The sequence below is a fragment of the Capra hircus genome, assembly GCF_001704415.2.
Source record: "Capra hircus breed San Clemente chromosome X unlocalized genomic scaffold, ASM170441v1, whole genome shotgun sequence".
Lineage (NCBI taxonomy): Eukaryota > Metazoa > Chordata > Mammalia > Artiodactyla > Bovidae > Capra > Capra hircus.
This window is the reverse complement of record NW_017189517.1, coordinates 45,727,715-45,745,833: the sequence shown is the minus strand read 5'-3', so window position 1 is coordinate 45,745,833 and position 18,119 is coordinate 45,727,715. Positions and strand designations below refer to the sequence as shown.

At 34.8% G+C, this 18,119-nt stretch overlaps 1 protein-coding gene across 1 annotated transcript in view; it reads left to right on the top strand.

Moving 5' to 3' along the window:
* Positions 1-18,119, top strand: part of DIAPH2 (diaphanous related formin 2) — a gene marked incomplete in the record, with an annotated part of 842,722 nt that overhangs the window by 242,298 nt on the left and 582,305 nt on the right. Inside the window, 5 exon segments of the mRNA XM_018044114.1 lie at positions 6,592-6,666; positions 6,746-6,815; positions 10,537-10,673; positions 12,773-12,881; positions 17,701-17,717. Coding sequence (XP_017899603.1) covers positions 6,592-6,666; positions 6,746-6,815; positions 10,537-10,673; positions 12,773-12,881; positions 17,701-17,717 — 408 coding nt within the window.

The window sequence follows — 18,119 nt, the reverse complement described above, 5'->3', positions numbered from 1 at the left end:
CCTGGAGCTTGCTCAAACTCATGTTCATCGAGTTGGTGATGCCATCCAACCATCTCATCCTCTGTCTTCCCCTTCTCCTCCTGCTTCAGTCTTTCCCAGCATCAGGGTCTTTTCCAATGAGTCAGTTCTTCACATTAGGTGGCTGAAGTATTGGAGTTTCATCTTTAGCATCAGTCCTTCCAATGAATATTCAGGACTGATTTCCTTTAGAATTGATTGGTTTTATCTCCTTGCAGTCCAAGGGACTCTCAAGAGTCTTCTCCAGCACCCCAGTTCAAAAGCATCAGTTCTTCAGCACTCAGCTTTCTTTATAGTCCAACTGTCACATCCATACATGACCACTGGAAAAACCATAGTTTTGACTAGACAGACCTTTCTTGGCAAAGTCACGTCTCTTCTTTTTAATATGTTGTCTAGGTTGATCATAGCTTTTCTTCTAAGGAGTAAGCATCTTTTTATTTCATGGCTGCAATCATCATTTGCAGTGATTTTGGAGCCCCCCAAAATAAAGTCTGACACTGTTTCCACTGTGTCTTCATCTATTTGCCTTGAAGTGATGGGACCAGATGCCATGATCTTATTTTTCTGAATGTTGAGCTTTAAGCCAACTTTGTCACTCTCCTCTTTCACTTTCATCAAGAGGGTCTTTAGTTCTTCTTCACTTTCTGCCGTAAGGGTGGTGTCATCTGCATATCTGAGGTTATTGATATTTCTCCCGGCAATCTTGATTCCAGCTTGAGCTTCCTCCAGCCCAGTGTTTCTCATGATAAACTCTGCATAGAAGTTAAATAAGCAGGGTGACAATATACAGCCTTGCCCTACTCCTTTTCCTAATTGGAACCAGTCTGTTGTTCCATGTCCAGTTCTAACTGTTGCTTCCTGACCTGCATACAGATTTCTCAAGAGGCAGGTCAGGTGGTCTGGTATTCCCATTTCTTTCAGAATTTTCCACAGTTTATTGTGATCCACACAGTCAAAGGCATAGTAACCTCCATACAGATTTCTCAGGAGGCAGGAAAACTTATGCTTACATAAACACTTACATGTGAATGCCTATAGCAGCTTTGTTCATAATCATGAAAACTTGGGAACAACCCAGATATTCATCAATTGACGAATGGAAAAAAAAATTGTGTTATACACATACAATAAAAACTGATGGACTACTAGTACATGCAACAACATAGTTGAATATCCTGTTTGTGCTAAGTGAAGGAAACCAGACACTAAAACCTGTATACAGTATGATTACATTTCTAATTACATTTTGGAGCAAGAAAAACTATAGGGACACAAACCAGATACATGGTTGCCACATGGCTGGGAGTAAAGAAAAGTGACTGATTGTAAAGGGAAATGAGAAAATATTTCGATGGGGTGGAAGTGTTCTATGTCTCGTTTGTGTTAGAAGCTGCATGACCGTGTTTTGTCAATGATGAATTTCACTGTATGTAAGTCATATTCCAATCAAAAGGGAAAAAACCTTGTGTTACAGAGTATTATGGATAGTATATGAGATCATCTTCCTCCCCCCATTTTTTCTTCTGTTTGGTTCTTCATTATTCTCTGTTCTTTCTGTATCTCTTATAAATTTGGGGTCCATGATAAATTGCAATGTCTGATTTCAAGGCTGAGATACTACAGAAAATTGATGTCTTTACCTGCAATGTGAGTCAGATTTTAAATAGAGTCATTAACTGTGTTTTCATACTTCTAGATATTTCAGTTAGTACTGAATAACTCAGAGCTGGAATTTGCCTACTCTGTGAAATGTACCAAATATATCTGGGAATTCCCTGGCGATTCAGGGGTTATGACTCTGAACTTCCACTGCAGAGTGCGTGGGTTCAATCCCTGCTTATGAAACTTAGGTCCCACATGCCTGTTGGCCAAACAGCAAAAACAAAGGCATATATATATATTTATACACAAACCAAATATCCTTGCTTTTACTAGTTGTTTTATCTCTGTCCTGTGGCTATGCAGGTATACAGTATGGTATGGAGGGTATTTAGAGCAGTCTTAAATTTTGAGCATGAATCCTGATTATGAAAGTCTTCATCGTCTTCTCAGCAAACACTGTCTTATGTCAGATGTTCTCAAACTTGAGCAAACATCAGAATCACCTGGAGTAGTTAAAAGAGAGTTTTTTGGCTCCACCTATAGAATTGCTGAGTTAGTAGGTCTGGCGTGGGATCCAAGAATTTGTATTTCTAGCAGATTCCCAGATGCTGTTGATGCTCCTGGTTTGGGGCACACACTTTTAGAACCATGGATTTACACTTACTCTGTTGTTGCAGTATCAAAATTCCTGCCTATGTAGTTGCATGCTAAATAACTTCAGTCATGTCCAACTCTTTGCTGCCCTATGGACTGTAGCCTGCCAGGCTCCTCTGTCCATGGGGTTCTCCAGGCAATAATACTGGAGTGGATTGCCATGCTCTCCTCCAGGGGATCTTCCTGACCCAGGGATTGAACCCTCATCTTTTAAATATTCTGCATTGACAGGCAAGTTCTTTACCACTAGCACCACCTGGGAAGCCGTGCCAACATAAACTAGCCAACATTTTGTTTTTAAACCACTTCACCATTTCAGTGTCACATTTATATTGGATAAAACTTACATATTTAAGTGTGAGAGAAACACAGACAGTTAGTGTTTGGGTAGAGGCCACAAAGTATTTGCCGCTTTAAAGAAAGCATTTGGTGCTGGCAAGAGACAAAGCAAAAAATATGTATGTATAGCTGCACTCTCTTCCTCTTCACCTCTTGAATGTCATCCTACTATATCATAGTTATTTTATCCCCCTAGCTACAATCTCCTTCTGGACACCTATTCTCTATAAAAGCTCTAAGGGCTCCTACCATGCCTCTAATCATTGGCTTTCAGTAGCTCAGTTCAATCAGTTCAGTTCAGTTCAGTCACTCAGTTGTGTCCGACTCTTTGCGACCCCATGGACTGCAGGACACCAGGCCTCCTTGTCCATCACCAAGTCCCAGAGCCTACTCAAACTCAAGTCCATCATGTTGGTGATGCCATCCAACCATCTCATCCTCTGTTGTCCCCTTCTCTTCCCACCTTCAATCTGCCTCAGCATCTGGGTCTTTTCCAATGAGTCAACTCTTCGCATGAGGTGGCCAAAGTATTGGAGTTACAGCTTTAGCTTCAGTCCTTCCAATGAATATTCAGAACTGATTTCCTGTAGGAATGACAGGTTGGATTTCCTTGCAGTCCAAGGGACTCTCAAGTCTTCTCCAACACTACAGTTCAAAAGCATCTGTTCTTTAGTGCTTAGCTTTCTTTATAGTCCAACTCTCACATCCATACATGACTACTGGAAAATCCATAGCTTTGACTAGATGGCCCTTTCTTGCTAAAGTAATGTGTCTGCTTTTTAATATGCTGTGTAGGTTGGTCATAACTTTTCTTCCAAGGAGTAAGCATCTTTTAATTTCATGGTTGCAGTTACCATCTACAGTGATTTTGGAACCCCCCAAAATAAAGCCTCTCATTGTTTCCATTGTTTTCCTATCTATTTGCCATGCAGCGATGGGACCAGATGCCTTGATCTTAGTTTTCTGAATGTTGAGCTTTAAGCCAACTTTTTCACTCTCCACTTTCACTTTCATCAAGAGGCTCTTTAGTTCTTTCTCACTTTGTGCCATAAAGGTGGTGTCTTCTGCGTATCTGAGGTTATTGATATTTCTCCCGGCAATGTTGATTCCAGCTTGTGCTTCATCCAGTCCATCATTTCTCATGATGTACTCTGCATATAAGTTAAATAAGCAGGGTGACAATATATTGCCTTTCCCGATTTGGAACCAGTCTGTTTTTCCATGTCCAGTTATAACTGTTGATTCTTGACCTGCATACAGATTTCTCAGGAGGTAGGTCAGGTGGTGTGGTGTTCCCGTGTCTTTCAGAATTTTCCACAGTTTTTTGTGATCCGCACAGTCAAAGGCTTTGGCATAGTCATTAATGCAAAAGTAGATGTTTTTCTGGAACTTTCTTGCTTTTTCAGTAATCCAGCGATGTTGTCAATGTGATCTCTGGCTCCTCTGCCTTTTCTAAATCCAGCTTGAACATCTGGAAGTTCACTGTTCACATACTGTTGAAACCTGGCTTGGAGAATTTTGAGCATTTCTTTTTGTATCGTTTGAGATGAGTGCAATTGTGCAGTAGTTTGAGCATTCTTTGGCATTGCCTTTCTTTGGGATTGGAATCAAAACTGACCTTTTCCAGTCCTTTGGGCACTGCTGAGTTTTTCATATTTACTGACATATTGAGTGCACTGCTTTCACAGCGTCATCTTTTAGGTTTTGAAATAGGTCAACTGGAATTCCATCACCATTAGCCTTAGGTATTGTATTCTCAGTTAAGATTTTTCTCTGCCTACTTTGTAATAGGCCTGACCTCTTCACACTTAAGTTTCATGGTTGTGTGCAAATTTTTTTTTCTTTCAGACTGATAGTAGTTTTCACTGAATGAAACCAACATACCATCAACTGCACAATTTGAAACATTCTGGGATATGTGAGTGTCTGATTTCATGTGAGCAGATAGAAATCATGGTCTTAAATCAAAGGCTTCTCCAGACCCAGAAAGAAATGATCCTAATAATTTTAATAGCACTAGGTAGAAAAAGAAATGAGTAAAATTTAGACTCTTAAAACAAGTTATAAAGGTTAAGTTTAATGAAATCAAAGATTATTTTTTCTTCCCAAATGCCAAAGCAGATACTGAGGGCTGTTTGTATAAATTTAATCAGAAGTCTGATTATTTTAAGGTTCCGTTAGGGTATTTGCTGAAATGATGTCTCCTGATTACTCTCTGTGATAGATTATCATTATTTTATGCTTAGAGAGCTGGTGTCCTTTTCTCCTTCTACCACCACCTTACTGATTATCTAGAGTCTGAGAAAATAGCTCATTATACTGGTTGATTACATGCCTCAATTGAATTGTAGCTTGCCGCCAATTATCATTACAATGCCATATTGATTTTTTCTCATTTCCACTGTGGAAATTAAAGCAGAATTTGTTTAAAATGAGTTTCCATATATATTGTGAATGTGATTGGTTCTGAATATTTGAACTATTTTTAAAATAGTTTTTTTCAGTGATCTGTTGTTTCTTATTTTCTCTTAGAAATTTAGGTCTCATCTCTGTTGATAAGCTTTGCCTTAGTTAAATATGAAATGTCATTTAAAGACTGTGGCATTGAACTATAGTCATGGTTCAAATATATATATATTTTAATTATTGCTTCACAGGTGTCCTGCTGTATATTAATTTACACTTGAGAATTTCATGGGCAATATGATTCTGCTCATTCTTTTAATCACACTAGTCAATAAATTTAGTTATGTTTAATTAGCAAATATTTAGTGTTGACTATATGTAATCTACTCTGCTAAGCATTGTGGGAGACTCAAAGATGAATAAGATCATGTAACAATCTTCAGAGAATTTTTAGTCCAAAAGGTGGGTAAGACACTTGTGATACAATCATAATGTTGTTCAGTAAGAGATACAGAAACACGGGCATTCAAGGGGAAATAACACATTTGAATGTAGTACTTACAGGGAGAAACATTAATGGAGGAGTTGCCAGTCAGTTTGAGCCTTGGAGAGATGGAGTTGGAGTTACCTTCTGGAAAGAAAGACTGAAAAATGAGGTCAAGCAGGGAAGACTGTAGGAAACAGAATATGTCTGATTTTATTGGAACATGTGGTCTGAGGCTTGAGGCTTGAAATGTAGGTTGAGGTTTGATCAGAATTAGGAGTTGCAATTTGTTAGGTAGTCCAGAAAAGATTTTTGATGGAAGACTGCTCTTATTTCCTCTATTGGCAAAGTTCTTTACTTTTTTTAAAGCTCTGCTCAAATATCACCTTATCAAAGAATCTTCCCCTGACTACACATTAAAAAAAAAAAAAAAAAGTAATAACACTGGGTCGCTCATTCCACTTCCCAAGGTTTTTTTTTCTATTCATAGTACCAAAGCAGTGATATTTTATTAGGTAGTAGTTTATTTAGTCTTTGTCTTCTTTTTTCTAGATGATAAGCTACATGAACATAGGAGCTTAGTTTGTTGCCAGTTATTTCTGTCACATAGAACATGCCTGGTAGTTAGCGGGAACTCAAATAAATATTTTTTGAATGAATGATCAGAATAAATGCAAAGATGAAAAAGTTGGGGGATCAGGAAATTATGCCAATATTTCAAGTCTGAAGGATTCAAAGGATAGCGGTGTTATTAACAGAATATGGAAGAGTGGAAGAGGAGTTGATATAGGGAAACAGAGACAAAGTGGAAAATAAACTTGGGTTATAAATTCAGGCTTAAATATTTAATGCTGGTGAAACAACCAAGGTAGTGCTGTGGAATGTGAAGGAAAGTGTGGGATTGAGATAAAAGATCTCTTCAGTCATTCTCATAGGGTCAATACTCAGAGTAATTGGAGTAGAAAAAAAGATTGACAAACAGTATGAAGACTGGATTAGCAGATTTGAAAATCAAAAATTTAATTTGAGGTATTTAATGTTTTAATCATATAAACTTATTTATACTTTGTTTGTTTGTTTCATAGCTGGGTTAACAACTTTGGCCATGAAGGTCTTGGACTCTTGTTGGATGTGCTGGAAAAGCTTCTGGACAAGAAACAGTAAGACTAAACATGAAAAAAAAAATTCACCACAGGGGAGATTTTTCAGCACAATATAATGTTTTTTTCTTTTATTCAGGCAAGAAAATATTGACAAGAAGAATCAGTATAAACTTATTCAGTGCCTCAAAGCATTTATGAACAATAAGGCAAGTAGTATTTATTTATGCCTTTGTTACAAAAGATGAGAGCTTTCCTAACAGAGTGTATGAAACAGGCAAAATCGTGGGTGCTTACTCAGTTTTCAAAAGGGTCTTTATAATGCAAATCCTCATGAGCTTCATTTAAGTATTATTTAAAATATACTTTGCTTCTCAAAATATTTAATGACAGGTTTTTGCAATCATGCAGACATCAAGTCTTGTTCCCAAATCAGATAATACTGTTTTTTGTTTTTGTTTTGATAGTAGTCGGAAAATTTAAATTTGATGAATTGGATACTATTTCCTTACAGAGAGTTTATCTTCCATTATAAAGGACAATTCAAAACTTTGGTTTGATTTTTTTTAAATTTTGCTAAAAACAGTATAAGGTTAAGATTTTTCATTCTTTTTTTGTTCAGCTGATGTCAGTGTGTTAATATCCATAAAAGACTTTTCTGGTAGATAGCAGAAGATTTTTGTATATGTGTGGTACCAGTTGCATTATTATTAAGGATTTATCTTCTAAAAGTAGTTTTTTCTCAGGTTATGTAGTTATAGTCATTTTTCAATTTAAACTAGAATGAAGAATGAACTCTTATGTATGATTTACACCATATTCCTATAGGTAAAATACCATTGACATTCATTAATTTAAAAATCCCTTTAGATGGTGTTCTAATGATCTCAAAATATTTAATAAAAATAACAGTGACCTAAATCTTGCAAGATGTAAAATATAGTTATTTTTAAATAATAACCAATGCATAAGAGTATCTACATAAGTAGTCTGAAATCTTTTTTTATAATTGTATGGGATTATGCATGATTATGTATGTGTATATTATACACACATATATCAGCAAAGAATTTTTTGATCTGATGGATGCTTGCCAATTGACATGAGTCTCATGTATAGAATATACTAATTGTGCTGTTCTTGGAAGTTTCTTCGGAAAAGATTTCGATCAGTATTACTGCAGAATTTCTCAACTTTTGAGCTCATAGTCTTTGATGATAAAATTATGCAGAATGTGATACCTAACAGGAAAGCAGTTAATGAACATTGCTTCTCAGGATGAATCTCTCTTTTCAACTGAGGAAAACTAAGAAATAAGTGGAAAGATAACACAGTACTAGAAATCAGGAGACAGAGTCTTTGCTTTGCCACTAAGTTGTGTGGCCTTTAGAAAATCATTTGACCTCTCTGCCAATCAGTCACCTAACCTGTAAAATTAGGAGTCTGATCTAAATTCTTATTGGTTTGAGTAGTGAACTCTTACAGCTTTCCAGGTATGAGTGTAATCAGTATAGTTAGTAGAGAAAGTCATATTAGTGAGATTTCCTATAGAGCCTTTTCCCTGGAGACAGCAGTTGATATGCCAGTACATAATTAGTTGATTTATAATGTAGTGTTAGTTTCATTTATACAGCCAAGTAATTCGGTTATACATACATACATGTATCTGTGCTTTATTAGTGTCTTTTCTCATATAGGTTATTACGGAATATTAAGCAAAGTTCCCTCTGCTGTACAGTGGGTCCTTGTTGGTTATTTATCTTATATATTATACTATATATGTGTTCATGCCAAGCTACTGATTTATCCCTCCCCCAACCACATTTGCCCTTTGGTAACCATAATTTTGTTTCTGATATCTGTAAGTCTGTTTCTGTAAATAAGTTTTTTTTTTCTTTTTTATTAATTGTATTCCACATATGAATGATACCATGATGTCATATATCATATATGTTTGTCTTTGTCTGTCTTCAGTTAATAAAATAATTTCTAGGTCCATCCATGTTGCTGCAAATGGCATTTCATTCTTTTTGGATGGCTGAATAATACTCTGTTGTATACATGTACCACATCTTCTTTATTCATTCGTCCGTTGATGGACATTTAGGTTGCTTCCATGTCTTGGCTATATTAAACACTGCTGCAATGAACACTGGAGTGTATGTTTCCTTTCAGGTTATGGTTTTCTCCAGATATCTTCCCAGCAGTGAGATTCCTAGCTCATATGCTGGTTCTACTAGTTACTGCTCCTGCATTCCCACTAACAGGGTAGGAGGGAGACCATGATGGTTTGATTTAGATTACTGTAAACTAAGGCTAAGCTTTAGTTAGAGCATGTTAATGTCTTTTACATCGGTGCTAGGAACATGACTAAATGATAAGTCTTTTAAATTACAGGCATCTGAAACGATAGGCATAAAGTTACATTAAAAAATATACAGTGATATATCAATTTCATGTTGTATTGAATTTGTCATAATCAAAGCATGAAACTTTCATCTGAAATGATTTATGCATCAAATTTACTGACCTCAAAGGTTTTGATTACCTGCTTCAAAAACTCTTTTTGCTTATGTAGTACATAGAATAATACAATTATGAAAAGGAACCCATTGCCCTTTAACTTCCATTGCTATAATATTGCGCTAATGTTTAGGTTGATGGTTTTCCATCATTTCTCATATCTTCATTTTTATTTTGAGTATTTCCCTACTGGAGTGGATTGCCATTTTCTTCTCCAATGTTAGAAACTACCTTTAAACAATAAAATGGAAATTTGAAAAATTTAATGATTTCACTGTCAGTTTAACTGATTTTAAAAGTTATTTTAAGTTTGGTAATTGTATAGTAATCATCTATCTCTCCATTTTACAAATTTTCATTTCTTTTAATTACTATTTATTGTTTACTACCCACCTTTATATATTCATTTTCCTTTTGTTTTCTTTGCTTCTTTTTCATTTTGTCTTTTCCATTTCCTTTTTTGTCTTATCTCTGTGTATTTTGTTATTATCATAGCTAAGGCTCATGTTTTCTCCTGAATTTTTTTAGAAAATAGAAACCATGAAAATATTCAAGTGTGTGGTACTTCAGTAAAGGTTAGCTTGAAATGGCAATTTTGCAATGATGAAGTATTGTCAAATTCCACTGGTAAACTGTAAAAACAAGCAAATATATTTCATAAGAAATCTGAGAAATACCTTGTGGGCCAAAGATCAAAGAAAATATGACCTTCTTTATGTAGTGAAAACCCGAGTTTTGGGCTTTCCTCGACATTCCTTTCCCTATTCATTCTTGGGGTGCACACTTGCATGCATATATTTAAGAAAATCAGTGAAGATGGTGTCTGTCTCCTCCGCCTAGTTGACTGTGACATGCAGTATTCCATAAAACCCATGCTCCACTTCTTTGGGGTTATAATTTTGCTATGTACCACAGCTACTTGAAAGAGGGAGGCTAAAAGAGACAAGGTATCGGAAAACCCATACAGAGATTTGTAGCTTCTTTAACTGGCATGTAGTATACAAAAGAGCTTTTCAACATTTTCCCTTTTTGTTCAACTTAATTTTCCATACAAACATATTGAAAAATTTAATCATGAGTTCCAGATGTCTCCAACGAGAACCAATGACATAAGTAGAACAGCTATATATTCCTCTTTATTGAGGAAATACTTATTGCTGCATATTTCTTCCAAATTTTTATGGAATGTTTAGTTAGGATAATGGAGATCGAATCTCATAAAAGGACCTAAAATCCAAGAAGTGGTCATTTCAAATAAAAAGCAATTGAATTTAAAGAACATTCATTTAATTAAATAGAACCTCAATGTGGAGGCATGGGTTTTTAGAAAATCATTGTTTTGTTTTTTAAAATTAAAGATATGACTCCAAAATATTTTGAAATAAAGTTTTTTTTTTTTCCCTTTAGTTTGGATTACAAAGGATTCTAGGAGATGAAAGAAGTCTTTTACTCCTAGCAAGAGCAATTGACCCCAAACAACCCAACATGATGACTGAAATAGTAAAAATACTTTCAGCTATTTGCATTGTTGGAGAAGAGAACATGTAAGTATTGCTTCGTCATTAACATTAACTGCATAGAAATGACACTTGAGAAATTGAGAAATTTGTGCTGTTTCTTTTGATACCATGCACCTGTCCTCAGTTGCTCAGTTGTATACAACTCTTTGCAACCCCTTGAACTGTAACTCACCAGACTCCTCTGTCCATGGGATTTCTCCAGCTGAGAATACTGGAGAGGGTACGCATTCCCTTCTCCAGGGGATCTTCCTGACCGAGGGATTGAATCCATGTCTCCTGTATATCTTGCATTGGCAGCAGATTCTGTACCACTAGTGCCAGCTGATAGCTTGCATGAAAATAGTATTAAATTTCAGGAGAAAAATTGGTATTTGTATCTTATCTGTTTACATTTTAGCTATTTTTTGATTCTTTGAAAAATAGGTTTAAAAAGACAGAATCCTAATGGGAAGTTCTTCAGTGTTGGATATTCAAAGTGAATGGTTAGAATTTTATCTAGTTGAAAGGAAAGCAATTATTAGAAAAGTAGGGAAAGATCAGTTAAGGAGTAATTTTGGCTAAACACACACACAGGCACATTCACATACACACTCTACACAATATACACCCTCATTCATGCACATCAGAAAATTTGACTTCTTTAACTAACAGAATTAACCAGATGCTTTTATTCTGTACTATTATTTTACAGTAGTGCTTTACTTTATCTGTGTATGGTAAGTGAAAGAATAAAGCAGTTATTCATGGAATGCAACTAACTGATTAAAAAGAACAAAAGGCTGTTGGTAATCATTCAGGATGCATGTATGTACCATTTTCAGCAAGTTGTTGCTGACAACACATTAGATCACTTCTTACTGAAATAATATTCAATCAGAAGCAAAATTATAGGTTTGATGTCCAGTTGTTAAGAAACTCTTGTGATAAAGAATGAAATACCTGTTACGGATATGAACTAGAATACTTTTTTCTAAACACTGTGTGTGGCAGTAATCATTTCAGTTTGAATTAGAATAGAGGCAGGCAAAGATTTAAGAATATTCTAACATGTTGACTTTCTCTTACCTCTTGGAATAAAATGAAATGTTTCTTAGTGTTGGTTTATCCTTCAAAACTTAAAGACAAACATTGAACGAAAATATCACACAACATTGTCTTATGAGAATGAGATAACATATGCAAAAATAAAGCTTCCTTAGGTTTTATAGGAAAATCAGTTTATATATGACTAAGAAATATTTTTGTAGTCTATTAGGTTTTCAGTACTTAATTCACATAATGCAACCTAGTCTGGTATATTTTATGACTTAATTATAATTTCAGATATAGGTTGATGTGAGTAGTATACTACAGCGAGGTTCATTTGATTCAGACACTGTACAGAGATAGCTACCAATATTTTTGTTCATGTAAATAAGTTTCTTGTGTTAGGTAATTATAGATGCTTCTTTAATTTACTGGGCTTTCTCTTTTAGGCTTTTTCCTTGTTCCATTTTCAAAGAATTGTTTAAAAGTTGTTTAAAAAATATGTACTCTTTCTTGCACTTCATTATAAAATTACAGTCTGATTACACTTGAATGAACTTTGAATAGCTGTAGATGCCACCATGTTTAAGTGACATTAATATCTATGTAATGTTATTTTGCTGTGCTTAAAAAAAAAACTATGTTAACACATGTAATATCAAAACTCAATACTTAAAATTTTAATGTTTATCAATTAAGTATTTTTTAAAATGTCACCCAGAAAAATGACTTTCCTCAGGATTTTCAAATTGAATTTTATTTTGATGCCCTAATGTTATTTAATGCTATCAATATTTAAGTTGTAGAAATATGTGGAGAAGAACACAATTCTTAAATTGTGATGGTCTATATAAACATCACCCTGGAGAAGGAAATGGCAACCCACTCCAGTATTCTTGCCTGGAGAATCCCATGGATGGAGGAGCTTGGTGGGCTACAGTCCATGGGTCACAAGAGTCGGACGCGACTGAGCGACTTCACTTTCACTTTCATATAAACATCAAGCACCTGAAAACAGGGAAGAGTGTATAAGAGATAACCTGTATTCATATAGTGTGTTTAAGATGTATTTATTTCTATTTTTTTTTTCTCTATAGTCTAGATAAACTTTTAGGGGCTATAACTACAGCAGCAGAACGAAATAACAGAGAACGATTTTCACCAATTGTGGAAGGATTAGAAAACCATGAAGCTTTGCAATTACAGGTAAGTTAGTTTGGTCTTAAATTGCTTCCAGGGTTATATTGCATTGGCCAAAATTTTTGTTTGGATTTTTCTGTACCATCTCATGGAAAAACCCAAGTGAACTTTTTTTGGCTAATCCAGTACTCATTTTGTATGACACTAACTCCACTTTAGCTAGCATTTAAATAGAAGGGAACGTAAAAATGAAAATTTTCCTGTTCCTTCGGCATTCATAGAAGCTAGAAGTGTTGTCTGTGAAGATGATAATTTGCTTAAAGTGAGGAAGAGTAGTTTGAATTATTATAAATCGATCATTATTATCATTAATATTTGGGTAGAAATTTAGTAATTAGTGTACTAAGTCATGGAAATTAAAGCCTTAGCAATAATCGGGGCAAGAGGACAAACAGTTCAGCTAATGCCATTATCCGAACAAGGGTTAATGAAGTCTGTATGGGCTTGTTGTAGAAATTTAATAAAACTAAATACATGTCTTTTTTGTGTGTGCCATTCACGCAGCATTCAGAAGGTTGACTCCCCAGAATAGAGGGGACTGACTTCTACTTCTTAGGTCATTGTGTGTTTCATAACCCTGTGTAGATCCGGCCTACATGTCTTCTTTATAAAATTATAAAATTTGTTACATTTTGTGAGATAGTTTTAAGAAATGAGCCGTTTTATGAAAGAAAACTTTATTCTTTTGTGATGAGAGCTCCTATAGTGTGATACCCTGGACTAAACATTTTGATTTATATGTATTATCTGGTTTAATGCTCCAACAACTTAGCAATGTAGGTACTATTATTGTCTCCATTCTACTTATGAGACAAAGATGCTAAGTCAGAGTAAATAACTTGTCAAACCTGCCACAGCTTGTAAGTGGCATAGTGAAATCCGATGCCAGTTTTGTTGGTCTATGATGCTCATCTCTTTGTTTTAGATAGTGTTTAGCATTTAATGTACCATGGGAAACACTTTCTGAAATGCTTTTTTAAGTCTTATGGTGTCATTCAACAAAGAGAATATGATTCCAAATTTAATTTTATCAAATTATTTAGTAGTATTTATTAAAATTTCTTACCTGATATAAAACAGTTTCTTTTCCCCTTTTTAATTGTATTGTTATATGTTGTTACCTGTTTTTTTTTTTTTGCCAGAGTTTCAGACAACAGCAGATAACTGGCTTGTCCAAAGAGAATACTGTAGTGCCACAAAAGTGTAATCCCTTTCCAAATATTTGAGGAATTTTGTTAATTATTGGTTCTACTCTATGATGAGCATTTTGGATAAACTTTTATGGTGTGCCTTTTAAGGCCAGTGTTTTATATTTTTTATTACTTGGGGGGATTTCTTTTCAGTGCTTTCCTTTTTTAAAATATACTTCTTATATCATTTTCTCTCAATAAAATACAGTATCTACCGAAAGGTTTGGAAACTGTCTTTTTTAGATGACTGCTTGAAATCTTTGTTTATATTTATGTGCCTGGGCTTACCTAAATTTCACCAACTTTCAATCATATGAGGAGTTTGTTCTCGTCTTCTAGAGTTTGCTTAGGAGGAATTAAATGTTAATGTCTGTATTCAAAGTTTTCATTACTCAAATCACTCACCTAAACTCACACAACTGTTGAGAGGTAAAGCTGTGATTTGAAGCCAGATTTCTGTGATGTCAGTATTTGTTTACTGCATTGTCTGACCTTTAAAATGACACCCCTGCTATAGAATAGTTCAGCCTACACAGTGAAATGAGAGTGACATTTGCTAGCCTTCAGGAAGCTGGACTGAATGGAATGATAAAATGGCAAATTGTTAACAAGTAACATATGGAAGGATCATTATCTTGCTAGGTATTCAAGTTATTGAAGACAGATTACAGATGCAAACATATACAAATCACAATTTGAAATTTCCTGTTTTAGTGAGGTAAAAAATTAATAATTTGTTTTATACAGAGACAATTACTCTCACAAGAATTGTGAAGTGGGTTTGTTTATTTGCATTGTTTCATGTGGATGAAAAAAATATCTGAAAGTTCAAAATATATTCAGAATGCAGCATGAAAAACAAAAGTTTAAATCTGTTGTTTAAAAAATAAAATTAGTACTGTGTTTTACCAGAATTACTTTTCTATTTCTGCATCCTGAGACTTCTCAAAATGTTATTTCAGTATCTGAAGTAATTCTGTTAAAATACAGGATTAATTTTGTTTTTAAATAACAACCATCCCCCCTCCCCCATCCTTTTTGGGTTTCAAACAGGTTATTAACTTCTCACAGAGGTTTTCTAGGTCATCTTTAAAATTAAATTCTGTACCCATGATAGGAGTTTGATTATCTTCAGTAGTTCAAGAAATAGACAATAAATCATATATCTTTGTATGTTCTCTGTTCATTGATTTTCCTTCAACTGAGTAGCCTTCTCAAGTCTCTCCATACTTCTCAAGTTTCCCATGCCTTCTTTTGTTCCTTCTTATCTTTTGAAGTAGCCTCTCATCTTCCTTTTCCATTTTATAGTCTAAGTCTGTAAAAGACTCATCCATACTTGTCTTCTGTTTCCTAAATTAACTTTCACAGCTCAATGTTTTCATAGTTCTTAAAAAGACTGATGACAGTGGTTCTTGAATTTCAAAATCCAGTGACTTCTTTCCAATCCTGATGGCTCCCTTCTTGAAAATTTTCCTACCGTTGCCTTTCTAGGCACCATCAGCTCCTTACTCTCTGCCTACCCCTAATTGTACTTTCTCTATCTTCTTTGTGCATTTCTTCTTCTTGGATATTTTATTCCCTATGTTCTTTGCTTGGTCCTATTCTGTCATCATTTTTGTATATATGTAGATATGTACCCACATATATAGGCTCAAATACATATACATTTATATGTACAAATATATCTGATCACTCTCAATTGCTTCTTTAGCTTTAATAAAATCCAACTGTATTCTAATGATTCCCCAGAGTTTGTGTGGCTCATGTCTGTATTCAAACCTACCTGTCCAAATAGCTAACTGCATATTTTAGAAGCATCATAAAAATATAAAAGCCAAATTAGCTTTTATAAACCATGTGCTGATATTTTAAATACTTTAATATGTTACCTCTTTTTAAATCTCATACTAATTCTCTGAGAGTGATGGAGAACTAGTATCCCCATTTAATAGATGCGTAAGCTGAGACTCATAGAGGTTAGGTAACTTCTCTAGGGTAACATAGTAAATAAGAGGTACAGCCCAATTAGACCCTAGGGTATCTGGCTCCAGAGTACTTCTTTTAACCAGTGTATGCTACCTCCTCTTAGTAAAATTGGCTCATTTCTCTTTCCATTAATATGATTTCCGCCCAAAAGCAATCTCTTTTTCTTGTCTTTCTCATTTTAGATAATATAGAGGTATCATCTTCTGGCTAACCTTTGGTTTTCCTTAAGACTTCTTTCTTCTTTGTTCCCTACATCCAATTAATCATCAAGTTTTACAAAAGACTATTAATCTATCCAGTTTCACTATCTCCACTGCATTTATATTCTCCCAGCAGTATTATTCTAGCTAGTTTCTAATTAGTATCCCAAACTGATAGATTCTTCCCCTCCAGACAAGTGTTTTGTACTGTTGTCAGTTATCCTTCAAGAGTAAATCTGATTCTAACATAGTAGCATTCCTAGAAACCTATACCCATTGCTTGATAAAAGTGAAAATCCTGAACACAATGAATGAGCTCTCTCGGTGTGGCCCCAACCTAACATTCTGGCCTTGGGCCCCAGCATTCTCCCAAATGTACCATCAGTTTTAGCCATACTAAACCTTGTGTTTTCCAAATGTGCTGTAGACTTTTAAATGCCCTCAAACATTTTATCATGCAGAACACTTTGCTTGGAATAGCAGCGCTTCCTCCAGCCATGTCCCTTTTGTCCTGGTAAGGTTTAATGAGGACACAAAGGAAGGAAAGTTTAGGTATATTCTGCATAAGTCAGAGAAGGCTTCAGTGATGAAGTGATGATTTAATTGGGTCTTGAAGGATCAACAGGAATTTTCCAGAAAATTATCTTTGCTGATAGAAAACCAGTAATATGGTAGAGTGGGAGACAGGAGAAGGGTTTCCAGGAGGTAAAAAAAGAGACTACAGTAGTCTGCCAGTCCCTTCAGAGAAGACAGAGTGAGCTAATACCAACATATAGTTGAAACTAATTTTTATGTAGCCCAGCAGGAAAAGCTAGGGTATACTGAGTGTTAATAATAGTTATTTTTTTTCCCCTTTAACTTATTTTTATTATTTAAAAATATTTATATTGAAGTATAGTTCATTTACAATGTTGTGTTAGTTTCAGTTGTATAGCAAAGTGATTCAGCTATATATATATATATATCACACACAGACATGTATATATTTTTATATCCTCTTCTATTATAGGCTATTATAAGATATTGATAATAATTCCCTGTGTTATACAGTAGGTCCTTATTAGTTATCTATTTTATGTGTACTAGTGTGTATATGTTGATCCCCAGCTCCTAATTTATTCCTCCAAATAATAGTTGTATATAGAAAGAGAAAGTCATATAGCTTAACCTCCAATGAGATATTACAAGAAAAGCCCTAGTCTTCACAGGCTGGTATTACTCTGAAATGTGCAATATGTCTTAAAGTATTTCAGAAGCTGTGTGCAGAAGTGTTTTTATTTTGATTTAATACATCTAAAAATATTATCTAACACATTGAAGATAATTCACAAATTGTGCATGTTATAATTAGATATGGTACACAAAAGTGAATACATGGTTGATTCACTTACCCTGATCTCACCGTTTTGAGAGATTTATCATTTTGGAATATAACTTGGAACCAAAAAGGAAGTAAAAGAAAAAGAAAATATGAGCAATCTACAAAGTGTCACCAAGTACACCAAGTAAGCCTCATGATGACAAAGACTTTTAGTCTTTAATCAGAGCCTGTCTCTCTGTGGTATCTTATTGGGCCCAATTGTCTATCCATAGCAGACTAGAAGCATGAGTTGGGAAGTTGGAAAATGCTTTATGCCAGACTTGTGCACTGAGATGATCAAGAGGCAACAGCTGACAAAATGAAAGCAAGGGGCGAGGAGATAGAAACATAATGAAAGACTGGAACTGTAATTCAAAAATTATAACATTTAGTTTCATTTGGTCTCAGGGAAAATAGCCCTATATATCTGAATAGCTCCTGAGGGCATCTATGTGTTCTGTCATCTCTCACTAACTCATATATTTAATCATGCCCCTGAGTCAGCAAA